We start from the raw sequence: 20,521 nt of genomic DNA, 5'->3' as shown, positions 1-20,521 counted from the left end.
CTTCAAAGGGATTAACAAACAGATGGACAAAGGAGACCCCATAGACATCATATATCTAGATTTCCAGAAAGCCTTTGACAAGGTGCCCCATGAACGTCTACTCTGGAAACTGAAGAACCATGGGATGGAAGGAGACATACATAGATGGATCAGAAACTGGTTGGCGGGTAGGAGTGAAGGGCCACTACTCGGAGTAGAGGAGGGTCACGAATGGTGTCCCGCAGGGCTCGGTGCTCAGGCCCCTGCTATTTAATAAGTTCATAAATGATCTAGAAACAGGAATGAAGTGTGAGATAATAAAATTTGCAGATGACACCAAACTATGTAGTGGAGCTCGGACTAAAGAGGACTGCGAAGAATTGCAAAGGGATTTGAACAAACCAGGGGAATGGACGACGAGATGGCAGATGAAGTTCAACGTTGAGAAATGTAAAGTATTACATGTGGGAAGCAGAAACTCGAGGTACAGCTACACGATGGGAGGGATATTATTGAATGAGAGTACCCAAGAAAGGGACTTGGGGGTAATGGTGGACATAACAATGAAGCCGACGGCACAGTGCGCAGCGGCCACTAAGAGAGCAAATAGAATACTAGGTATAATCAAGAAGGGTATTACAACCGGAATGAAATAAGTTATCCTGCCATTGTATCGGGCGATGGTGTGCCCGCATCTGGAGTACTGCGTCCAATATTGGTCGTCGTACCTTAAGAAGGATATGGCGTTACTCGAGAGGAAAACCTTTCATACGCTGAGAGATTGGAGAAGCTGGGTCTCTTCCCTGGAGAAGAGGAGACTTAGAGGGGATATGATAGAGACTTACAAGATCTTGAAGGGCATAGAGAGAGTGGAGAGGGACAGATTCTTCAAACTTTTGAAAAATAAAAGAACAAGAGGGCATTTGGAAAAGTTGAAAGGGGACAGATTCAAAACGAATGCTAGGAAGTTTTTCTTCACCCAACGTGTGGTGGACACCTGGAATACGCTTCCAGAGGACGTAATAGGGCAGAGTACAGTACTGGGGTTTAAGAAAGGATTGGATAATTTCCTGCTGGAAAAGGGGATAGAAGGGTATAGATAGAGGATTACTGCACAGGTCCTGGACCTGTAGGGCCGCCGCGTGAGCGGACTGCTGGGCACGATGAACCTCAGGTCTGATCCAGCAGAGGCATTGCTTAAGTTCTTATGTCCTTAAACTTCTTCAACAATTACATTAGTATCTAAAACTTTCAGTGAAACCTTATCAATCAAAAAATTCTCCAATTGTGACGGACCTACAAAAACAAATTTATCAGCTTTAAAGTTAATGATACAGTTGCAACGGAATTAAAAAAAAAAAAAAAAAAGTAGTTCCCACAGCTATAACTTTAGGTTTAAACTGTAAGAACTGCTTTCTCCTATGTTGTGTCTATCTGGACACATCAGGAAAAATCATTAGTTATTGTCTGCAAAACAAGGCTTATTTATTCACAAAGTATAATTTAAGTCTAAGTTGTTTTTCAATTTCTGATTTAAATGTTACCAACAAGGTTGCTCATTTTGTAATCGCATCCTTAGAAGATTCTAAAAACTGAGAAATATTTAAACTGTCTGGAGATCTTAACCTCATTCTGTCTTCTGACACATTTTTGAGAATCATCTTTTGTCACTATATGTTTTTTTTAGTAGGTTGCATTTATTTACATGGACTTATGTATCATAATCCCTCTTAGTTTAGTTTAGTTTATTGGCTTGTGTTTACCGTGAACCATTTAGTTTCTGTGTAGATATGCAGTATATCAGAGTTGAAGTTGTTGGTAATAATCTAATGTTATGTTCACAACTGAAAGTTACAATAGTAAAATGTTTCTAATATAGTTTATCTTACCTGAAAAAAAACATATAAACCAAACAGAAATCTAGAAACAAATGCTAACCCAAAGCTTGTGGAGACTAGTAAAATGACCTTCTGTTGTGCAGGAGTTAAAATATGGAACTTCCTTGTGGGCCAAATACGAAAATGCCGTGAAAAAGTTGTTTTAGAAAATTACTTAAGATGCAATTATTTTTCTAGTCAATAATTTTTTTTATTGTTGTTGAATCATTCATGACCTTTGTATAAGCCTTTGCTGTTACTTTGTAAATATGTTACCTGATAATTATTTGTATGTAAATTATGTAAACCATTTAGTTCTAAACAGTATAGAAATTTTAAAAATAAATAAAATAGACAGTTTAGTCTCACCTTTAGCTTCTAATGTATGTATGTTTTGCAGGTGGTTATGGCACTACTCAAATACTGGCCAAAAACACACAGTCCAAAAGAAGTAATGTTTTTAAATGAACTAGAAGAGATTTTAGATGTTATTGAGCCATCTGAATTTGTAAAAGTTATGGAACCACTTTTTAGGCAGCTAGCCAAATGTGTTTCCAGCCCACATTTCCAGGTGAGTGCTTTAGAGAAACAATATTCAGATGAAATATTTCCGTAGTATTTCTTTAATCATGTTGATTGTGAATATTAATATAATGTGTGAATATTATGCATGTAAATCTTATATCATATTTAATCCAAAGTAATAAGGGATTAGAATATGTAAGCAACTATTTTTTTTGTTTTTTGTGGTGCAGTAATATGGTAGCTAGGAGCAGCGAGAGACATATTGGTTGTTCTCTCTAGTTTTTCAGATTGATAATGATCCATCCAAGCTACTCACCATAGTATCTAGGGCAGGGGTGCCCAATAGGTCGATCGTTCTGTACGTTTAACAAAAATTAAAATACAAGTATACACGGTATAAATGCAACTAAATAATTAAAATATTTACCAAATAGATCAGTCTCATAAATTTTCTAAATGCTAAGTAGAGATAGAAGGATACATACTAATTTGTATATGCCATAATGCTGACTGATACGCTAAGATCTTACTAAACAAACGTTTATACACACATCCTATTACAGAAGGAAAATCAAAGAGCCGAGGAGTGAGGTGATTAAATTTGCAGATGATACTAAGCTGTTCAAAGTTGTTAAAACGCACGCAGATTGTGAAAAATGGCAGCCAGATCTTAGGAAATTGGAAGACTGGGTGTTCAAGTGGCAGATGAAATTTAATGTGGACAAATGCAAAGTGATGCACATTGGGAAGAATAACCCAAATCACATTTACTGGATGCTAGGGTCCACCTTGGAGGTTAATACCAAAGAAAAGGATCTGGGTGTCATTGTAGACAATATGATGAAACCTTCCGCCCAATGTGCAGCAGCAGCCAAAAAAACAAACGATGCTAGGAATTATTAAAAAAAGGGATGCTTAACAAGACTAAGAATGTTATAATGCCTCTGTATAGCTCCATGGTGCGACCTCACCTGGAGTGTTGCATTCAATTCTGGTCTCCTTATCTCAAGAAAGATATAGCAATAATAGAAAAAGTTATAAAAAAAGAGACCAAGATGGTAAAGGGGATGAAATTCCTCTCATATGAGGGAAGAATAAAAAGGTTAGGACTCTTCAGCTTGGAAAAGAGAAGGCTGAGGGGAAATATGATTGAAGTCTACAAAATCCTGAGTGCAGTAGAACAGGTACAATTGGACTGATTTTTCACTCCTGTCAAAAGTTACAGACTAGAGGACACTCAATGAAGTTATAGGGAAATACTTTTAAAACCAATAGGAGGAAATATTTTTTCACTGGAACACATTGCCAGAGGTTGTGGTAAGAGTGGATAGCGTAGCTGGTTTTAAGAAGGGTTTGGACAATTTCCTGGAGGAAAAGTTCATAATTATTGAGAAAGACATGGGGCAAGCCACTGCCTGGATCGGTAGCATGGAATGTTGCTACTCTTTGGGTTTTGGCCAGGTACTAGTGACCTGGATTGGCCACCATGAGAACAGGCTACTGGGCTTGATGGACTTTTGCTCTGACCCAGTAAGGGTCTCGCAAAATAAACTTTGCAGTAACTGCCCCGACATTGTGGAACTCCCTTCCACAACCACTTCGTGACGAACTAAATCTTGACAAATTTAAGAAAAACCTAAAAACTTTTTTATTTCGAGACGCATTCTCTTCCATTTAATTTCTATTCTCTTAAATTCTTATTTAACTTTGCGCCTTCACAAACATTCAATATATCTTATCCCCATCCCACATGTTTTTTTCCCTAACCCCTCTTTCTTTTTTCCTACTTACAATGTAACTTTACCCATCCACTCCCTCTCTCCTCACTGTCAAGTCTGTCTTGTTATTGTTTTTAATGTGCACTATATATTATTTAAATTACTTAATACTTTTTGTTTTCAATTGCTTCTACTCTTAACTGTCAATTTTTTTTTAAATCCAATGTAAACCGTCCAGATATTTGCTTGATGGTCGGTATATTAAAATTTAATAAACTTGAAACTTGAAACTTATGAATAATTTGGTGTCCCTGATGGGGTCCAGCACTCAGGAGGCACAAACAACATCAATGCACATGCCACAAGGTGGTAAAAGGGGCCAAAAGAGACTATGAGGTAAAAATAGCCAAGGAGGCGAAGAACTTCAAGCCATTCTTTCGATATATTAAGGGGAAACGACCCACGAAGGAAGCAGTGGGACCGTTGGATGACCATGGAATAAAGGGAGCACTAAAGGAGGACAAAGCAATCGCCGACAAACTGAACACATTTTTTGTGTCTGTATTTACTGAAGAAGATGTACACAGCATACCAGAACCCATCAGGCTATATGCTGGAAATGAAGACGAAAAGCTGACAGGATTGACGGTCAGTCTAGAGGAGGTGTGTAGGCAGATTGAGAGGCTTAAGAGCGATAAATCACCAGGACCGGATGGCATCCATCCGAGGGTCATCAAGGAACTGAAAGAGACCATAGCTGAACTGTTTCAACTAATAGCCAATCTGTTGATCAAATCAGGAAAGATTCCAGAAGACTGGAAGGTAGCGAATGTTACGCCGATCTTCAAGAAAGGTTCGAGGGGAGATCCGGGAAACTACAGACCGGTGAATCTGACCTCGGTACCGGTAGAGTCGCTGATAAAGGACCGCATCATTGATCACCTTGATGGACATGGGCTGTTGAGGACCTGTCAGCATGGTTTTAGCAAAGGCAATCATATTTGACGAACTTGCTGCACTTCTTTGAGGGAGTAAACAGACAGATAGACAGGGCGACCCAGTCGACATTGTATATCTGGATTTTCAGAAGGCGTTTGACAAGGTTCCGCATGAACGACTACTTCAGAAAATTGCGAACCATGGAATCGAAGGTGAAATACTCACATGGATTAAAAACTGGCTGGATCATAGGAAACAGAGAGTGGGGGTAAGTGGACAATACTCGGACTGAAAGAGCGTCCCCAGTGGGGTGCCGCAGGGCTCAGTGCTTGGACCCGTGGCTCTTCAACATCTTTATAAATGATCTACACATTGGTACGACGAGTGAGGTGATTAAATTTGCAGACGATACAAAGTTATTCAGAGTAGTGAAGATACAGGAGGATTGCGAAGATCTGCAATGTGACATAATCAGGCTTGAGGAATGGGCATCAATATGGCAGATGAGGTTTAACATGGATAAATGTAAAGTGATGCATGTAGGTAACAAAAATCTCATTCACGAATACAGGATGTCCGGGGCGGTACTTGGAGAGACCTCCAAGGAAAGAGACTTGGGAGTTATGATCGACAAGTCGATGAAGCTGTCCACGCAATATGCGGCGGCAAAAAGGGCGAACAGAATGCTAGGAATGATAAAGAAGGGGATCACAAACATATCGGAGAAAGTTATCATGCCACTGTACTGGACCATGGTGCGCCCTCATCTGGAGTACTGCGTCCAGCACTGGTCGCCATGCATGAAGAAGGACATGATGCTACTTGAAAGGGTCCAGAGAAGGGCGACTAAGATAGTTAAGGGACTGGAGGAGTTGTCGTATAGTGAAAGATTAGAGAAACTGGGCCTTTTCTCCCTCAAACAGAGGAGATTGAGAGGGGACATGATCGAAACATTCAAGATACTGAAGGGAATAGACTTAGTAGATAAGCACAGGTTGTTCACCCTCTCCAAGGTAGGGAGAACGAGAGGGCACTCTCTAAAATTGAAAGGGGATAGATTCCGTACGAATGTAAGAAAGTTCTTATTCACTCAGAGAGTGGTAGAAAACTGGAACGCTCTTCCGAAGTCTGTCGTAGGGGAAAACACCCTCCAGGGATTCCAGACAAAGTTAGACAAGTTCCTGCTGAACCAGAACTTACGCAGGTAGAGCTAGTTTCAGGGCGCTGGTCTTTGACCAAGGGCCACCACGTGAGTGGACTGCTGGGCACGATGGACCACTGGTCTAACCCAAAAGCGGCAATTCTTATGTTCTTATGTAGATCATGCTGATGATCCCTCAATGCATCGTCTTTTTAAATCGACTTCTGTTTTACATGTCATTTCTGAAACTCTGCGTTGAAGCTCGATTTCCAGCAGCTTTCCACCTCCCAGTCTTCCATTATGTTTAGCACTAATACACAGACTAACTTTTTTTTCCTGTTCATCCAGACATCACCTCCTTAGTTATTGACAATTGGGAGTTCCCTGAAGGCACTCTAAAGGTGGCCAAGGCTACGTCTAGACTCTATCCTGTGGCTACGAACTTCCAGCAGCTATATGCACAGCTGAAAGTGGATTCCACAGTAGCACAGGTGACCAAGTGCACCTCCCTTCGATGCTGAAGGATGCACAGGACCATAAGGTGTTTGATGCACTGGCTTTGGGTATCAGAGCTGCAAAAGCTACATCTTTCATGGCATGGGTCTGTCATACCAGACTACAGACTAGTCCTTAGATGCTCAGGGATGCCTGTCCCCACATGAGTAAGAAGGGTATGGATTATGTGGCTGATACTCTTCATGACATTGAAGTCCTGAGTAAGGTTTTGGCCTACTCAATTTCTGCCCATTGTATGCTTTGGATCAGACAGTGGGCGGGCGATTCATCCTCCAAGGCCACTCTCAGCAGATTACCCTTCAAGGGGCAGATGCTTTTTGGCAAAGGGCTGGATGTCCTCATGGCCAGTGTGGCAGATCGTCATCACAAGTCCCTCCCAAACAGCAGGGACCGTCATTCGGGCGGGGGCAGTAGAGGCAACTTTTGTGCCTCTAGGATGGGGGTGTCAAAGTCCCTCCTCGAGGGCCGCATTCCAGTCGGGTTTTCAGGATTTGCCCAATGAATATGCATGAGATCTATTACCATACAATGAAAGCAGTGGATGCAAATAGATCTCATACACAAATTCTACTGCACCCTATTCAAAGCCCTAAATGGAAATGGACCAAGCTATCTGAACAAACGCCTAATCAGGAAAAACACATCCAGACCAAGGAGAAGTATACTTTACCCACCCCCCAATCAAAGGCATACAAAGCAAAAAAATATATGACGGTCTACTAGCCACCAGAGCAGCAAAAATAGACCACTACCTCTCAGATCTGCTGACCATAACGCCCAACTACAAAACGAACTGAAAACCATACTATTCAAGAAATTTGTCAAATAATCTAACCCAGGGCTACCCAAGTCCAGTCCTTGAGATCTACTAGCAGGCCAGGTTTTCTGGATATCCACAATGAATATGCATGAGAGAAATTTGCCTGCACTGCCTTCTTGGTATGCAAATCTCTCTCATGCATGTTCATTGTGGATATCCTGAAAACCTGGCCTGCTAGTAGATCTTGAGGACCGGACTTGGACAGCCTTGATCTAACCAAACCGTTTCGACCATTCCCAGATCCCGATGCATACTATAGATATCAACCTTGTAATCTCCCTGGGAATGACCAGGCTAATTTCTTGTTGTAAACCGCCTAGAACTAAAAGGTATGGGCAGGATAGAAGACATCAATGTAATGTAATCAAGGCAACCCTCTCTAGAGCAGTGGTCCCCAACTCTGTCCTGGAGGACCACCAGGCCAATTGGGTTTTCAGGCTAGCCCTAATGAATATGCATGAAGCAGATTTGCATGTCTGTCACTTCCATTATATGAAAATCTCTCTCATGCATATTCATTAGGGCTAGCCTGACAACCCAATTGGCCTGGTGGTCCTCCAGGACAGGGTTGGGGACCACTGTTCTAGAGGACGGCCAACATGCAGTACAACACATAGTGAGTCTATTCCAGAGCCTGGGTTAGATGGTCAGCTTCTGCAAGAGTCACTTTCAGCTGACTCAGTGCTTGAGATATCTGGAAGTCTGTTTCGACATGGTGCAAGGCCATGTCTTTCTGAGTCACGTAAACAGAAGCTCAGGAAGCAGATTGTGTTCATCTTGGCTCTGCCAAGCCCCATGGTCTGGCATTACCTGCAGATGCTGGGCTCAATGGCAGCCTCCCTGGAGGGTGTTCCCTGGGCAAGGTCTCATAAGCGCCTGCTCCAGTAGTCTCTTCTAAACTAAACTAAACCTTAGGTTTGTATACAGCATCCTCTCCACAATCGTAGAGTTCGGCACGGTTTACAGGAGCTGGGATAGAAAAGGAACTCCAATGAAGGGTTATAGGCCTTAGTATAAAAGAATGTTTAGAGGGGCTTAGTATATCAGAGAGGGAGGAAGTATTACATTTTTGAGAATAGCCAAGTTTTTAGATGTTTACGGAAAAGTTGGAGGGAGCTCAGATTCCGAAGTGGGGAGGTAAGGTTGTTCCAGAGCTCAGTGATTCTGAAGGGGAGGGAGGTCCCTAGTTTTCCTGCATGGGAAATGCCTTTTAATGAGGGGAAGGATAGTTTTAATTTTTGGGTGGATCTGGTGGTATTAGGATTTGAGGAATTCCAAGAAAGTGGAATAAAGGGAGGAAGGATGCTGTGTAGGATCTTGAAAGTTAGGCAGGTGCATTTAAAGTGGACCCTGGAGATTACTGGAAGCCAGTGAAGCTTGGACAGGAGCGGTGAGACATGGTCAAATTTACTTTTTGCGAAGATAAGCTTAGCTGCGGCATTCTGAATCCGCTGAAGTCTTTGAAGGCTTTTCTTTGTTAGGCTTAAGTAGATAGAGTTGCAATAGTCCAGTCTGGAAAGGATGATAGATTGAACAAGGACAGCAAAGTGTTTCTGATGGAAGCAGGATCTCACTTTTCTCAGCATGTGAAGGCTGAAAAAACATTTTTTTACCAAGGAATGGAGGTGGTCGTTGAAGGACAATGTAGAATCAATGATGATGCCCAGAACTTTGCTTGAGAACTCAAGCTGCAGTGTGGAGCCAGAGGACAGTGGGATGAAGGTGGGTAGTTGGTCTACTTTTGGGCCGAGCCAAAGTAGTTTTGTTTTGGACTCATTCAGTTTCATTTGTACAGTGAGGGCCCAGGATTGGAAGTTCGTTATACATGAGGATATGTTCTCAGAGAGGTTAGTGAGGTTCGAGTCAATCTCGAGGAGGACAAGGATGTCATCAGCATAAGTGTAAAGTGTTTCTAGGGGGATAGATGGAGGAGTTTCAGGGAGGACATATAGATGTTGAAAAGAATAGGAGATACCGTGTTTCCCCCATTATAGGACCTCCTCCTTTAGTAAGACACCCCCCTTTTTTTCCCCACCTGGGAAATATAAGGCCCCCCCCCCCCCGAAAATAAGGCACTATTTGGCAAGCATGTCTTGGCGATCCAGAGTACTGGTACAGTACCGTATGCGTGGTCACACAACTTCCTGCTTCCGCTGTCCAGAAAAACAAGCCCAGGAACAGCCTCTGTACACCGAGGCCCTGATTCTCCAAAAGTGCGTCCCGATTTTAGGCAGCTGTAGACGTCATACAGCTGTCTAATCAGCCAATCGGGATGCACGTTTAAAAAAAAAAAAATGCTCCCCAGGCAGGCCGCCCGGGAGAGGCGTCCTATACTAAACGCTGATTCTGTAACCGGCGTCTTTAGAGAATCGGGTTAAATTAGACGCGGCCGCTATACTTATGGCAGCAAGGGATCTCCCTGCTGCAATATGTATAGCGGCCGCGGTTGTTGCGGCCGCCTGTCCCATCACCGACAGGAGAATGCCTAACTCCTCCTGTCGGAACCCCGAGCCCCCTCCCCCCCAAACTCGTAATCGCCGACAGGAGGATGCCCAACTCCTCCTGTCGGAACCCCGGACCCCCCTCCCCCCCCAAACTCGTAATCGCCGACAGGAGGATGCCCAACTCCTCCTGTCGGAACCCCGGACCCCCCTCCCCCCCCAAACTCGTAATCGCCGACAGGAGGATGCCCAACTCCTCCTGCCGGAAAGCCCAACGACCCCCCGCCCCAACTAATCTCCCTCCCCTCCCAACTAATCTCCCTCCCCCAACTAACCTTTCAATGTTGGTCAGCTGGATGGGTCTTGCTGCCGTCCAGCCGATGGGTCTGCCTCGTGGAAATGAGATGGCACACCCCTTCCCGGCCCATCCCCGCTAAATCTAAGGCCTGATTGGCCCAGGCTGTAGAAGCCTGGACCAATCAGGCCTTAGGCATAACGGGTCCGCCCATCCCCACTAATCCTAAGACTGCAAGTGGGAAGGACCTTTTCGTTGGAGAATTTTGCTAGAGCATCGGCTGAAGGAGAGAAGGGGAGCAAGGTGGAGTCGTTTTTGGAAGTTAAGGAGCGCCATGTTGAACAATGTACTACTCTGGTTGTTGGATCTGGAGATTTTATCACCGTAGAAGTTCTTCCTTGCTTTTTTTAGTACTGTATTGTAAAACTTAATATTGACCCTCCAGGACTGTCTATCTGTAGGGGATTTAGATTTTTTTTCCATTTGCGCTCCAGAGCTCGACATTTCTGCTTCAGTTCTCTGTGATATGGGAGGTACCAAGGGGCCTTACGGGAGTAGGAGACGGTTTTAGTGGATAGTAGGGTGAGGGAGTGGTAGGTTGACTCGGAGAGGGCGACCCAGTTATGCCAATTGATTTCTGAATCTACAGGCTTAGGAGCAGAGGAGAATTATTTGAGAAATTTGGTCTAGAACAATTCGCTCATAATTTTTTTGCAGAAGGTAATGGAATTTGAGGTACGGGGTGGGGCCCCAAGATGCGACATGAAAATGGGGAGACAGAAAAACCCTAAGAAGTGGTCAGGGGATGTGTTCCCAGTGAGTGTCATCGGCTGAAGTTTTGTAAGCGGTAAGATCAAGGAAACTAATGAAGTCTAGTGTGTGCCCCTTTTCATGGGTTGGAGAGGATGCGGGGGGGGGGGGAACCTAGAGAGGTGAGGAAGTTATTAAATTCAGTCGCATCCTTGCTGGTGATGTCATCTAGGTGGAGATTGACATCCCCAATGATCAATAATCTTTGAAATTTGAGGAAGGCGTTTGTTATGGTCTCGAGGACGAGTTCGGAGGATTTGTTCCAAGGGGTAGGTGGGCGATATAAAAGCAGGATACCCAGTGGGTGAAGGTGGAGATCATCGTTGACTGAGGCTAGCATATATTCTAGTGAGGTGTGGCTATTCTTTTCAAAGAGCTGGACATCGAATAATGATTTGTAGAGAATTGCAGGCCACCTCCTTTTCGGTTAGTTCTGGGTGAGAAGAGGCCTTGGTAGCCATGGGAGCAGAGTTCGTTTTGTGTAAATAGGTCATCTTTTGTAATCCATGATTCTGTGATGCATAGGAATCCAGGGTCAAAATCCTCGAGTAGGTCCTTCAAAATTTAAGTCTTGTTGCATGCGGATCTGGCGTTGCAATAAAGTGTCAGAACTGGGAAGATTGGCAGGGGGAACAGGCTTTAAAGAAGCATAGTTGACTCTACGAGGGTTTTTTTTTTTTTTTAAGGGATGATTTCTGGTGCATATCAGCGTGGGGATTCTGAGGCCAGGGCAGATATTACTGACATTTGTGGAGTCGAGTAGATTGAGAGAAGGAGGTTTCAAGCAGAGGGTGGTGTTGAAAGATGAGCAGAGTAGGAGAAGAAAGAGCCACGAAGGTGGCTTCATGATGAGAATTAGGGAAGCCTTTGGGGGGACTGGGAGGCAGGACCTGTTTGTTTCACGTGCAAGTAATTTCGGAGCAGAGGAAAGGCTTAGTGCAGTTGGCCTCCATAGCACCACTTCCTGCAGATGCAATTCCCCTGGACTTTACCTCCTTCCACCATATGGATTTGGTGAAGCAGGATAAGATTTTGCAGAGACTGGATGTACGTAGAGCCCTACTAATTTATCTGGAGAGGACTAATGATTTCAGAATTTCTGATCACATTTTCATGTTAACCAGTCACTTGAGAAGAGGCAGAACTGCTTCCAATGAAGGCTTTGATTGCCAAATGGATTCGTTTGGCAATTTCATCTTCTTATATTGCTTGTAGGAAACAGCCCCCTTTCTCTATTAAAGCCCATTTGACAAGAGGGATAGCAACTTACTGGGTGGCGTCTCGAGCTTTTTTGCCTGATGAAATTTATAGAGCAGCTACTTGGTCTACTCTTCACATCTTTGAGATTTTAAAGAGTAGATATGGCGGCTCGCGAGGATGCCGCTTTTGGGTCATCGGTGTTGCGGACAGGCTCATCTGTCCCTCCCTATACATCTGGTACTGCTTTGGTACATCAGCTACAGTATGGACTCCTGTGTAGATATAACAGAATGAAAAATTTGGTTCTTACTGAAAAAAAATCTTGAAAAATTTAAATCAAAACCAAAAAGTTTCTTGTACAGAGACACCTTTAATTAATTTGCCTTTTTAGCTGAGTTATCACTTCCATTTCAAGTAGGCAAGTACTGATCTAATATAACTTCTATTGTTTTATCCTTATTTGTTCTCTTTCCTATATCAAATTGTAGTTCTTCCCCGATTTCCCTATGGATTATACTTCTGTCTATCCCAAAACTGTATGTCTCTCTCATTTAAATTTTTTTGTATTGTTCATTGTTTGTAATCTTTGAAAAAAACGATTTTATCAAATACACAATAAACTTGAAACTTGATAATCTTGTTTCTGTTAATATACACAGGAGTTTGTACAAGCCACCCTGAGCAGACTTGATGTGCCTGATTTTTGCCTCGTACATTGCCAGTGTCTGTCTCTGGATCTCTTCTATTATATTGTACTAGTACTGTAAGAATAAACAAAGTCGTCATTGCAGTAACATGGGAGTCCCTTTTCCCTTTCCACTATGGCAAGTTTTTGAGCCTTAGTAGTTTCATTTAGAATGTAGATTCCTAGCTATGTATCTGCATACTTTGTTGTTCAGTGTTAATTTGTTAACTATTAACCATTGTTCATTTATCATAAGTTTCAGAGCAGAATAAAATGTTTGTTGCCAGGGAAACTCCCCGTGCCCCTCCTGTTTCAGTGGAGTTCTGTTGCTTTGGTAGTAACTGAAGAGGGAGCTGTTCTCTACTGCAGAAGGGGAGGAGTTCAAAACCTTAAAGTGACACCCTTCTGCAGATTTGTGGCTAATGGGATGCAACAGCTATAGTACGGACTCCTGTGTATAATAACATAAACAAGATTATCTAGGCAAGAACCTAATCTTTCATTTTAAAAAGGGTTCCAGGCATGATCAAGGAAACTACAGCTTAATGTAGAAATGCCAGTATTATTAAAAATGTAATTACTAACCTCATAGACAAACATAGTTTATTGGAACAAAATCAACATGTGTTTTTTCTAGGGAAACCTTGCTTCACTAATTTGCTACATTTTTTTAAGGCATGATTCACCTTTATCCAGGGCCGGATTTTCCTATAGGCTAACTAGGCTTCAGCCTAGGGCCTCAAGATCAAGAGGGGCCTACATTCAAATTGTTAGCAAAATTAAAATTACACTATTCTAAAAACAGTGAACACTAAAACACTGAACCAAAAATAAGGAGAAATTCTACGCTTCAGGATCGGAACTGGCTCCGGCCGCAACGGGGCGCCGACTCGGCTTCTCCCTTTCTTTTTCTCGCCCTGGGAGGATGATCAGAGAGGGAAAGACGTCAGTCCGGAAACAGCTGGGCAAAGCCCAGCCCCACGGGGAGAGAGGCAAAACGTGGATCCGTCAGGACAGGGCGGCCCAGGCTGGCATCGGGGGGGGGGGGGCAGGCAGGCTGGCATCGGAAGGGGGTGGGGGGGTTTAATGGAAGGCAGGCAGGCTGAATGGCATGGGGGGTGTTCAATGGAAGGGGGATGGGAGGCAGGCGGGCATCGGAGGGGGGTGAGGTGAGGAAGGACGCACTGGGGGCACTATGGACATAGGAAGGGGCAATGTTGTGTGTTATGTTTAATTAGTTATTGTTACAAGTACTATATATGGTGCTGAGAATAAATGTCCAAATAAGTGTTCTCGACTTTTTTTTATTTATTATCCGTGTCACATTTTTTATAAAGGTTAGTACCAATAACAACATGTTTCATTTAACATATTGATATATATCACAGTAATGATGTATTTTATTATCTCTCATGTAATTTACAAACTTAAAAATGGGAGGTGAAAGGGCCTCATAAGTGGAATAGCCTAGGGCCTCTTTTCATCTAAATCCGGCCCTGCCTTTATCCATGCCAGTTGTAGTGTATCTAGATTTAGTTGTAGTGTATCTAGATTTTCAGAAAGCTTATGACAGAATCCCTCATGAGATGCTTCTGATGTCACCAAAATTTGGGGCTCTTTGGTTTCCAGACTCAGGAGCAATCTAGCTCCTTCCATCTTGTTCAGAAAGACCGTGACTACCTGATTTTTTTGCCTGCTTCAGGACACTGTTGTTCTGAAAACATATTTTTTATATAAAGATCTAGAGTTTAGGAAGTAGAATTGTATGCTATGTATATTTTATAAATGGTACTGTCTGATGAAATAATTTCTTATGGTTGAATTATGCTGCTGTGTACTGTTGTCGATGGGTGGTTTATAAAATGTTTTAAATAAATAAAATTATGCCAGTAGAGAGTGGGGGTACAGCCTAAAGATTTTTGAAGTGGACTAAGAACCAAAGATGCCAAGATTGAAATATCACTGCTACTGTTTGTAATCTTGGGCAAGTCACTTAATCATTCACTGTTTCAGGTACAAACTTAGATTGTAAAATACCTGCAGCAGCACAGGTATAAGGGGTGAGTGTGTGAGGTACAGGCTTCTGGGCACCAAAAGCCAACGCTTCACAGCAGTGGGATTTACCTCTTTTGCTCTGTGTGTCTTAAGCCTGTCTTTGTTTACAGCTGCAGATTTTCAAAATGAGATGTAAGCACTTCCTGTTATGTAGAGTAATGGCTGACTCTGGAAGGAGAATGATGCTTAGGGGCTGCTGGGACTAAAACTGGGGCTTGGGGGACTGAAGCTCATTCTTGGGGAAGGGTTGGAGTTTGAAAGGGGCTGATAATGTGCCTTGAGAACTGGACTTGAAAGGTGGATGAGGCTGAGAGAGATGAGTAATATGGTCTGGAATGAATCTGATCTTTGGGGGAGGGTGAGACAAAAGCCTGATAATAGTGAGAAGGGATAAGACGAGTACTAAGAAGGGGCCATAGGGATAAGGAGGAGGAAAAATTAGGTCAGTGGATACTGAGAAGGGAAGTAGATGGGTAGGTTTCAAGTTTATTTACAATTTGATTAATCGCCTATTCCAAATTCTAAGCGATGTACAAATCAGCAAAATACATAGTTAAAATATACATAAAATAAACATACATAACTAACAAAGGGACTAAGTTTGCAAAACATAATAAAAAACTCATTTACGAACACAATGAAACAATAGGCAATGCAAGGAAAGAAATACAATCTAAGTAATGTAGGAATCAACAATTAGAGGCAGAAAGGCAAACCCTGGGGACATAGGGATGTGATAGAGCAGGGACTCAGACTTTAAGTGGGAGGCCAGAGGATAGACTCAAGATTGGCCAAGTATTGAGAGTATTACTTGGTGGAATCAAGGCTTGGATGGAATTGTGAGTGGATAAGGCAGAATAGCTAGGATAAAGAACTTGAATGACATGGTGACCAATGTTCCCTCTAATTTTCATAGGCTGTGTGCGCAAAAAATTTCATCCGTGCGCATTTTAAAGAAAAACTAAATTTGTGTTCGCTATAAAAATGATTGTCAGAGGGCCCGGAGTTTAGTTATGGGCATTTATGGGCAGGTCTTTGAGTTTAATCTGAATTAATGAAAACACAATGTAATTTTAGTTACACTTTATGTTATTATTAAACAACACCTCCGACCTGGTTTACAGCACAGTAGACCTGCTGTAAATCAGGTCGGAGGTGTTGTTTAATATTATTTTTTGGCTCTTCGAGGGGCTTGTGTTGGATTTGCTAGTTACACTTTATGTAACATAAAGTCTCATTTCAATAAACATAAATTATGTTTCATTGAAATGTTTCATTGAGCGCTACCTATAAATAAGGTATCATTGTACTTTATACTTAAAATTTAGAAAATAACGGCAATTTAGTTTTCAAAGTTTTTCCCTGCGATCTTTTATATTTATCCAGTCCGAATAAATTCTGTCAAGATCTGTTGATCCTCCATCTTGAAGGTGAATCTTAACACGCATCAGCATTTCCAAATGCTCTAAATGTAAACGATTCCTTTGTTTAGTCTTCAAATTGTTCATTAGACTAAAACACGCTCACAATCTGAACTAGATGCTAAGAATGTGGCACTAATGTCCATCAGTTTTGCTAAATCTGCAAATTGATCATTCTGGAATGCAAATTTCAACATATCTGGAAAGCTGTTTATCAGATTGCTTTTGATTTTTTCTGCAACAAGGAATTTAAAGTCATTGTATTGCTGAATAATAATCCGGAAGAAATTGTTTATACTTTAAACAAAGAGATCTGATATGTTCATTTCCGAAGTCAAAGTCGCATTGTGATATTGCTGTACAGTCAAAAGCAGACCATTCCTCAACTTCATTTTCAGGAAATCTTTCACCCAGATGCAAGCATAGGATGTTGATGAAGGTTAATATGGAATTAGTATCCACTGAAACTTTTTCTCCAGACCTCATCCTGTTGTCAAGAAGTGTTGACTTTATCACTCCACTTAACCTTGTCGCCTAAGTATTGCATTCAAAGTTTGTTCAATTTACCCTGTGCAAGATGATAATCTTCCAATGGTGTCAAACCACGTTTTTGAAATGCCATGGTTAAGGAAGCCAGTTCTGATAAGACATCATTCAAAACTTCAAGTGTAATATGCAATTGTTCACTGTTCAGCTTTTTATAGCAGTACTTTGCAATAGGATCATTATCTTTGTCTTCCTCAAAATATTTTAACAGGGGATCATAATTTCGAATAATTGCTTTAAGTGCAAAGTGTCTAGGTAACCAGCGCACTTCATTCAGAAGTCTGAAAGCAATTGATTCACATTCAGATGCATCTGCTATTTCTTGAAATTTGCATCGTTAAGTAGAAGACCGACAGAACACTGTGTACACAATTCTCATTACAGTTTCTATTTCTTTCATCAATTTTACTTCTTTCCATGAATCAGAAAGTCCCAAATCTTCCCGATGTGCAACACAATGTTGCTGCACTAAATGTGGAATGTCTTTTCTCAGCTGTGCTGCAACACCATCTATTTTGCCCAACATAACAGAGGCACCATCAGAGGTGAACATAACCATTTTATTCAGGTCAAGTTCATGTTTCCTATAGAATTCCCTAATTGCTGTTACTATTGATGTAGCATCACATGCTTCCAACTGTAGCATCCCAACAAATGGTGTCCTATACTCATTTGAATTGACTGGCCGATACTTAAAGTATTAAGTACTTGTTGACAGAAATGTCTGTGCTTTCATCAACAGTTAACGCTAGCACACACCTTGAAGAGCGAGCCAATCTCTATACGCCTGCTCTATGGTGCTCGGATCCTTCCCTCTGCCAGGCCTCTCCTTATGACTTATCTTCCTCTTTTCAGAAATAGAGGAAGTTGTTTCATAAGTAGGAGCCCAGCAGAGGGAAGACCACGAGCACCATTGAGCAGGGGTGTGTGTAGAGATATGCCAGCAGTAGGTAGAGAAGCAGACTGGATCAACTGGACTCATGAGGGGAGGGGAAGCTGGAGCCATCAGCCTTGCGGAAGAGAGGGAGGGGATGCAAGATAAAGCAGATGGGCAGAAAGTAAGGGTACAGGAGGGGGCTGGGGCTTAAAGGTAAGAGAGAGAGAGATGTTTTTGACAAATGGAGGGGAGGGCTGCAGGAGGGAAAGGGGAGAGGTGCTGCATCTGTGGAAGGGGGGCTGCTGGAGGGAAGGGGGAAATATGCTGGACCCGTTAGGGGAGGAGGGGCTGAAGAGAAAGGAAAAAGAGATGCCATACTAAACGGATGAAGGAAGAAGGAATGAAATACTGAACACAGAAGAGAGAGGGAGACCCAGGGAGGTATCGGAAACAGAGGGGAAGTATGGGCATGGAGTGGAGAATAGGGACAGGGACACACAGGGTGATGCTGCATCAGAATGATATGTGGATAGAAAAGGGCAATTCCAGACATGGGAGGGGTTATATGGACACAGAGGGAAAGTTCTAGATATGGGAGAGAATAGGAACACAGAAAGGAGATGAGTAATGCAGGATCTAGAGTAGTGATGATAAATAGATGGAGATGGACACAGGGGAGATGCTGGATGGGGAAGTACAGGGGATGAGAAAGAGAAGAGAAGAGAAAGATAAGTGCACAAAGATGGAAGATAGATGGTGAGCACGGAGAAGAAGAAATGTCAAATGATCAGGAGACCCTGGCAAGTGAGTTAAAAGATGACAAAGGGAAACAGAAACCAGAGCCTGAGACCAACATGACTTGAACAATAAAATGACCAGACAACAAAAAGTAGAAAAATAATTTTATTTTCTATTTTGTGATTAGAACATATGAGAACAGGATGGAAACGGAGCTTGACAAGATGGCGGCTTGAACCGGCACGCCAACATCGCGGCAGACTTAGAGCAACATTTCTGCCTAGGAATGGTAAAAAGAAAATCTAAACGTCCGGGGTTACCGGGCGAGCGATTACCTACATTTGGCCCGATGGGCGAGTTTGTGCAGCAAGGCCAGGGGATGCAGCAGTATCCGGAAGGAAATGCCTCGGCTGGAGGGGAAGCGCTGGTTGAGGTGTGTCTCCCTTCCTTTGAGGGTGTCGGCTTTTCTCCGGAGGAATGGAGTCCTCCGGCTCGTCCTGAAGCGGCGAAGGCGGAAGTTGGAGCAGTGGGAGGGGAACAAACGACGCAGAGCTCTATCCAGGATGCCTTCTTGCTTGCCCGGAAGGGTGAAGTTCCCGGAGCTGTTTGGAAGCAGGGAGAGAGTGCAGTTTCATCTAAGCAGCCGTGAGGCGAGGAGGATCAGATAAAAGTTGTTTCAGGACTATCTGCAGCAAACGCAAGTACTTTGGTTATACCAGGGGGAACCAGAACTGAGTTTTTGCCCTTACTTAAACCTAAAGTCTTCAACATGGAAACAATTTGGGAGGCTATTTCTAATCTTCAGCTTTTTCTGGGGAACCAGATACAGCAACTTTCTCAAAGTTGTACTGCAGTAGTATCAGAAAATTTGGATTTGAAGAATAGAATCTTGGTATTGGAAACGACTGTGACACCAGAATAAAATCAATGGAAGTGCAAGCACTAACTTGGGTTAAAGATAGTGCAAGTTTACATTTCAAGCAAGAAATGGTGGAAAACTCCATTAGGAGAAGTAATTTGCAGATTAGTAACTTCCCAAAATTATTTTCCATATCGGCAAATGATATGTTTAAGTGTTACTTAAGTGAAGTTTTGAAAGTACCTGATTTCTCATATCCACCTCTCTCCAAAATATATTACCTACTGGTGAGATCTCAGTCTCAAAATCCTAATCAGCAGAATTTATCTGCAGATAGTCTGGATTTAACTAATTTCCTAGAGAGGTCGGAAACTGAGACTCAGGTACCAGCCACATTATTAGTACAGTTCGCTATTGATTCAGATAGGAAATGGATTTGTTCTTCAAATATAAAGATGTTCCCTTTTTGTCTAATATAAGAATGTACCCAGATGTTTCACGTCCGACACAGAAGAGAAGGAAACAGTTTCTTATATTGAGACCTAAGGTGGTTCAATTGGGGGCGACCTTTGTCCTGAGGTACCCTTGTAAATGTGTAATGATTTACAAAGAGAACAGGTATGTTTTTTATGAACTGTAGCAGTTATCTAAATTTATTGCTTCTCAAGACAATAAGTAATAATTAACTCAGATTCTCACTCCGTTTAGATAAGGGATTGTTCTATGGCAGTCGAGCCGCCTTTTGGTTTTCCTAGTTATATAAATTGTTATTTAAATTTCAGCTCTGTCTCCAATTGATTGTGGACTAATTATATTGTGTATTTTAAAAATTTTTCCTGAATTATGTGGATTTCTAATTTCATGATATTTTTTCTTGTATTTTGATTTTTCTTGTCAAAATTATAAAACCAATAAAGAAATATTAAAAAAAAAGAACATATGAGAACGGAAATGATTGTCTTGCCAATTCTGGTGTTAGACATGAGTAGGGCCCAGGGGCAGAAATTTGGGAGGGGGTCCCAAAACCTACTACTAACCCGTGCCATCTTCATCTTCCAGCAGGCTTAGGGCTTTCTCTA

The 20,521-nt window shown here is 42.3% G+C and overlaps 1 protein-coding gene across 2 annotated transcripts in view; it reads left to right on the top strand.

The window, feature by feature from the left end:
• The window catches only part of PPP2R5C (protein phosphatase 2 regulatory subunit B'gamma), a 322,861-nt gene that overhangs the window by 259,424 nt on the left and 42,916 nt on the right, over nucleotides 1–20,521 (top strand). For both annotated transcript variants that reach the window (XM_033953398.1, XM_033953399.1), the window contains one exon: nucleotides 2,257–2,427. In XM_033953398.1, the coding sequence (XP_033809289.1) occupies nucleotides 2,257–2,427 (171 nt within the window). The remainder of the gene's footprint in view (nucleotides 1–2,256; nucleotides 2,428–20,521) is intronic.

The sequence above is a fragment of the Geotrypetes seraphini genome, chromosome 7 (genome assembly GCF_902459505.1).
Source record: "Geotrypetes seraphini chromosome 7, aGeoSer1.1, whole genome shotgun sequence".
NCBI lineage: Eukaryota > Metazoa > Chordata > Amphibia > Gymnophiona > Dermophiidae > Geotrypetes > Geotrypetes seraphini.
The sequence above is the reverse complement of the archived record's forward strand: the minus strand, read 5'-3'. Positions and strand labels throughout refer to the sequence as shown.